Source organism: Zalophus californianus, chromosome 4, assembly GCF_009762305.2.
Source record: "Zalophus californianus isolate mZalCal1 chromosome 4, mZalCal1.pri.v2, whole genome shotgun sequence".
In the NCBI taxonomy this organism is placed as follows: domain Eukaryota; kingdom Metazoa; phylum Chordata; class Mammalia; order Carnivora; family Otariidae; genus Zalophus; species Zalophus californianus.
The window spans coordinates 90,862,456-90,868,455 of record NC_045598.1 but is presented as its reverse complement, the minus strand read 5'-3'; the positions used below and the strand labels follow the sequence as shown (position 1 = coordinate 90,868,455).

The following is a 6,000-nucleotide window of genomic DNA, read 5'->3' as shown; positions in this document are numbered from 1 at the left end:
CTGCAAGTCCAACCTTCTCAGTCATATTTGAAACATAATGTGTACATGTATTACTGCTAATGTTTGAGAGCAGACTAATGACTAACCAGGGCCTGAGGGCTGTAGCATGTTTAATGTGAACCAGGCTCTCAGAAGATCCAGCTGAGGTACGGTTAATTTGGTGAATTAAACCTTTGGAGCTTCACTGTGTGTGTGTGTATTCACAGTGGAGAGAGAGTAGGAACACTTATCTTTTCATTTATTTGGACATTAGTTAGCTAATTAGTATTTTATTAGTCCATCCCTTGTAACACATAGACTTCGGGTCATGTTCTTATGCTCCTGTTTAGGCTGCTATTATGGAGGCTGTTTGTGTCATAAATTATCACAAGTAAATTTCTTTTGTTAGATGCTAAGTGGTAATTTGAATAAGGGCCATCATCATCATCATTGCTGTTGTTATTATTTTTATCAGGGCTTAAACATGTCAGAAGAGAAAAGAAAATCCTGTGGTCCTAATGAGATCTTGCTCAGTTATACCTAAAAATATTTAAATTCACGGCGATTCACACTGATTTGAATAAATAACGTTCACATCTATTGAAAGAATAATTGCTATAGAAATCCTGCTCTAACCCATCCTATCTTTATAGTGGTTCTCTGGTATTTATTTTTAAAACAGTATCAAATTACTGGAAACTTAAAGCCTGTATCCCTAATGGTTGTGAAACCAAACTACATTTGATGGTAGTTGAAGAAAATTAACCTGAGAGCCCGGATTTCAGTTTGCAGTCCACAATATTTATGTTTCTGTGTTTGTAATGCTTTCATGAATAGATTTGTCTTGATCTTTCGCATTCTCATGTGAATTCCCCAAAAACCTTGTCTTGATTTTTGGCATTCTCATGTGAATTCCCCAAAAAGCTGGCGAGCCTTTTTGTTAAATCACTCCTGCGTTGTCATAATGAGTCTGATGATCAAAAGATACACGAGTTTTCTAAAGCACAGTTTATGTGCTTCATAAATGATTCACCTCTGTGACATAAAATAAATAAATACAGAATAAGAAATGCGGGTTTCTGAATTTCTTGGTGGTAGATAGATATTACTGCTTTTGTAACCTTAACAGTTGAAATAATAAAAAGAAAAAAATTGGTGAGGATTGAGTGACAGCACAGATTGTTTGGTAAGAAATGAATTTATGTGGCTTTCATCTCCTAATGTCCTTTGGTACGTTAGGACTGAGGCATAACCCAGTGAATTCTTGAATCCTTATTTTCTGATTATGGTGTAATTTTGAACATGGAAAGAGACCTAGTGTGTGATACCCATCATCTATTGCTTTCTTGTCTTTCCTGTTTCCTGAAGCTCAGATACCCCCCATACTGTTTCCCATTTTTATACTACATAGGGCTGAGGCAAAGCTCCAAACTGCAGAGCAATGCAAGGGAGAAGTGAGGGCGTCTGATACACTGGAAGGCCCCGAAAGGTTCACAAGACACACAGGAAGGAGCAGCCCTTCTCACGTGGCCCGACAGTAACACCGTGAGTGCTTCCTGATCTTTCCATTACCAGAAAGAGAGGGCAGACAGAATAGGCAGAGGCAACATAGCGCATTTGTTCATTCATTACTCACTTACTCAACTAATATTTATTGAATGCTTATGGTGTGCCAATCACCAAGGTTGGTTCTGGGAATTTGAAGATGAATAAGTTACCATCCTTGCCTTCAAGGTGTTTCAGTCTAGCGGGGAGAGATTTAAACCAGTAATTAAACTCGCGAAAGTAATTATTATGATGGGGAGCAGCTTTGAATAGAAAACAGCACAGATGTGGAGACCAATCCCACTCACACCCTGTTGTGAGAGCTTCGTAACCCAGAAGAAGGGGGTGCTTACTGCCTTTGAAATTATTTCTTCATCTGTTAGGAAAGGCGAACATCTTCTACCTTGCAGTTAATGTTTGTCAAGTGCCCAATAGAGGGCCTGGCATTGGGTAAAAGGCAGAGTGCGGGTGTGCCTCAGGAGCTAATACAGGTCTCAGGGCGGTGGGTCCACTGAGTCCTAAATCCCAAATCCCCTGTGCAAGAATGGCCTTCATGGGAACACGCCAAGCACTAGCAAGGCGTTGCCACTGACAGAATTTGGTCATTATCACCCAGCTGGTCATTGTCACTAGGTAGTAAGATTTTAAAAGAAAACGACTTCTGCTGACAGCTCAAAAAAGCCCATTTTTGTTGTTGCCCAATTTCTGACACTTTAATGAGTTCCACGTGACTCACATTTTGCCATTTAGCTCCTTGTTTACTTGAAGAACCTTGCGCTTCTACTAGCCCCCTTCTAGGCCTTCCATAGTTTTTCCTCTTGACCTTCTCTCCACTCTCTGTTTCACTGTATTTGAGAAGTATTATGTTTTGAAGTAATAGTATATATATTACAATATATATGGATTGTAAAAAAAATAAAGAGAATTTGGTCACTACTGCCTTTTTGTGAACCAAAAGCTACTGGTTAATATTATGGAGCTCTGAATGTTAGGCACCACGTTTTCTGCATCATATCAGTGCTTCTCAGACTTTAGCATAAATACGTGTCACCTGGGGATCTTGTTAAAAGGTAGACTCTGATTCATTCAGTCTAGGGGCAGAGCTTGAGAGTCTACACTTCTAACAAGCTCTTGGGTGGTGCTGCTGGCCCACAGACTGCATTTTGAAGGGCAAGGTATTGTATCATTTGATCCTGACGACAACACTACAAGGGATTACTTTTCCCATTTTACATATGTGGAGGCGTTATGCAATTTTCTCAAGGTCATGTTGCTAGAAACTAGCCAAGCTCAAGCCCTAAACCCAGCTCTGCCTCTTGCTATAGTGTATGTTATCTGGGTTTTGGAAATGTTCTACAAAACCCAAGGATGATCTAATGCTACCTGAAATGAAATTTATACTTCTAGTTATGTTTTTAAAATGTAATTTCTTTTCCAATTTAATTTCTCTTCACGCAGGATCATGTATTATGTGGTGATTCAGATGTGTTGGATTTTGTTTCTAAAAATATGTAAAGTTTAGTATGATTTATTTGCCAAAACTGTAGTTTAGGAAACATGGTGCAATTCTTGTAATCTGGATTGAACACAAGGGGAAATTGCTGGGGAAGGATGCATGTGAGGAAAGGAAATCCTCCGGCTGATTTATTGTTTAACGCTCAGCGTACACCGTGTGCTACGATTTTCACAGGCTAATGGAAAAAGGCACAGTCCCTGTCCTTAACAGATCAGATATACTTAAAATTTTTTTTCCACCTTCTTTCTCATAAAAATATGGTTCATAATAGAAAATTTGAGCTACGGAAGTGTAATAAAAAAATCTAAAACCCCACTTTTTGTTTTCAAAATTTAGAAGGATACATCTGGAAAGGGCGAGCCACGACCACATTTATACAGAACAGTAGTTCAACGTGGTAGTATCTTGCCATGAATAGTTTAAACATTGTCTTTGGTTTTGAGGGGCAGTGGGAGTAAAAGCGGCCCAATCTGGAGTCCCCCGAGGTTGCAGGAAATATTAATGCGCTGCTTCAGTCAGCTCTGAGATCTGGGGTTATGTTCCAACTTCTCTAACGGGCCCAAAGCTGGGCCCGACCCGCGCAGCTGAGGACCGACGCTAATTGCTCTCCAACCTGGTCCCGGGTCACCGGCGCATGCGCGGGTGGCCGCCTGCGCTCCGAGGGCGTCTCGCCGGCCTATTTCTCCCTCGCTGCTTTCTGTGCGGTCAGAAGTGTCAGGACTGCGGCGGCGATGAACAGTTACGGGGCTGAGAGAGAAACCGTCTCTAAGTGAAAGACACCTGGCGTCGAAATAGGCTCGGGGGTTAGGGGTAGGTTTCCGCAGGCGTCTCCACAACACACTTTTAAGGTGCCAGAACATCCTTACCAGCAACTAACTTGGGAGACAGGAATTATCTGCCGGAAGAGAATTTAGGGGCTAGAACGGGAAGGGGTGAGGGGTGACGATCTCTAAAAGTTTCAGCACGGCGTTCTCAAGATGCTCTGGGCCCTTTTTTCATTTCTCCAGGAAGTCCTGGTGCCCCAATTAATCTTTCGCTCCCCTCGGACCCTTTAAGAAATTGCAGTCGCCATCGGGGGGGGTCCCCAGTAGGAGCCCCTCTGTATTACAGCGTTCAGCCCCACTTTCCCCAAAGCGGGAAGCCGTCCCGAGGGAAAAATCCCCAGACGCCCGTGGTGGGGTTGGGGGGGTGGACCCTCCGCAAACCTGCGGGCTTGGGGTGGGCGGGGGCGCTAGGCTCCCGGGCACCGACCCCAGGCCGGGGCGGCGGCGCTCTCCCACCGCGCCTCTGGGGACTCGCAGACGGCAGCGAGACCGGCCGGCGCGCTGGGCATGCTCAGTCGCCGGGCGCCGGGCTCGCGAGTCGGAAGCCTGTGCGCCGCCGCCGCCGAGCCGGCCGGGGCGCACGGAGAGCGCGCGGGACTCGCTGCAGCTGCAGCTGCGGCCGGGCGGAGGAGGAGCCGGGCCGGAACAGGACCCGAGCCCCGGGCGGAGCCCCCGACCCGCTGGCCGCGTCGCCCGCTCCCCCGCTCCCCCGCAGGGCAGGGGCCGGCCGCGGCTGGCGTCGGCGGGGCGTGGAGGAACGGCAGCGGCGGCTGCAGCCGCATCCTCGCCGCCTTTCCCGGCCGGGCCGCGCACCGGAGCCGTCGGGCATGGAGCCGTGGAAGCAGTGCGCGCAGTGGCTCATCCACTGCAAGGTGCTGCCCGCCAACCACCGGGTGACCTGGGACTCTGCGCAGGTGTTTGACCTGGCGCAGACCCTCCGCGATGGGGTCCTGCTCTGCCAGCTACTCAACAATCTCCGGGCGCACTCCATCAACCTGAAGGAGATCAACTTGAGGCCGCAGATGTCCCAGGTAAGGGAGCCGGCGCGGGCGCCTCCGCCTCCAGCCGGCATCTCCCATTAATCATCCGGCTAATTTCTTTGTGTAAATGCAAACATCTAGGTGCGCTCAGCTTGCCCTGCCTCCCAGCCTTCTGCTTTGGGGACCGCTTCGGCTCTTCGTACCTTGGCTTGAAATGGTTTAGGTCGTTTAGGTCTTTAGCAGAATGTGGAAGTCCTGCGTCCGGAGATGGTATGAGGGCTTCGTAAAGGCTTTCTGTGAGGCGGGAAAAAACAAAAACAAAAAACTGTCTTAGGGTGCCCTTCACCTACTTTTGTGCGTTTGTGTGTGTGTAGGGCAACAAAAGGAATCTGATCCAGCTCTTTTACAATAACAATGGTGAGGGATAAACGGAGATGATGGGGTGATTTGCTTTTAGTCTGTTCTTTTGCTTTGCGTTTTGTCCCCATGTTTTCTTGAAAGAGGAACCATAACATAAATGATGACTCTAGGAAGTGGAGGGCGTTCGGGTACCGTTATCTGTACAGGAATGACAGTGGTCAAAGGGAGGAAAAGGGAGCACCATGCAGCGGTTGTCCCCGAAAGCCCCTTGAGCTTGTGGCCAGCTGCCGAGCTAGGCCGTGTGAGGAGGAGGGAGTCCAACCTCTTTCAGCAGCGACAGGAAACAAGTTTCTCTAGAGATTGTGCTTTCCTTCATTCAGGGCTTGCTCAGGTGGTGTGGTGCCCTCTTGGCTCCTCTAGCCTTGCCTGGAGGTGCCTCTTCCAGGGGTTACAAAAACCCAACGACTCTGGAAGGCTGTGTACATCCTAGAGTCAGCTCAGAAGTCACCACTCAGGGAATAGTAGTTTCGTGGTCCTGTCAGAAAGTTTCCACGCAGAAAGATCTTAAACACCAGTCAGCACATCTATTTTCTCTTTGTAATATTAAAAAACCACTTTCAACTTAAAAGGGAGGAGGGGTCCTCTCCAAAACACATTTTATCACTAATCCTGAATGATAGAGCCTCAACTACTTGGCAGCCTTTTACAATGGAACTGACTTCATAAAATCGAATAATCATGTATTTAAAGTTAGAGCACATACATTCATCTCTTCTTCACGTCAGTGTTTCACCAG

General features: G+C 46.9%; 1 protein-coding gene across 1 annotated transcript in view; it reads left to right on the top strand.

Moving 5' to 3' along the window:
- The first annotated feature begins 4,388 nt into the window (after nucleotides 1-4,388).
- The window catches only part of VAV3 (vav guanine nucleotide exchange factor 3), a 356,625-nt gene continuing 355,013 nt past the window's right edge, over nucleotides 4,389-6,000 (top strand). The window contains exon 1 of the mRNA XM_027620157.2: nucleotides 4,389-4,895. Within this exon, the coding sequence (XP_027475958.1) occupies nucleotides 4,692-4,895 (204 nt within the window). The 5' untranslated portion in view covers nucleotides 4,389-4,691. The remainder of the gene's footprint in view (nucleotides 4,896-6,000) is intronic.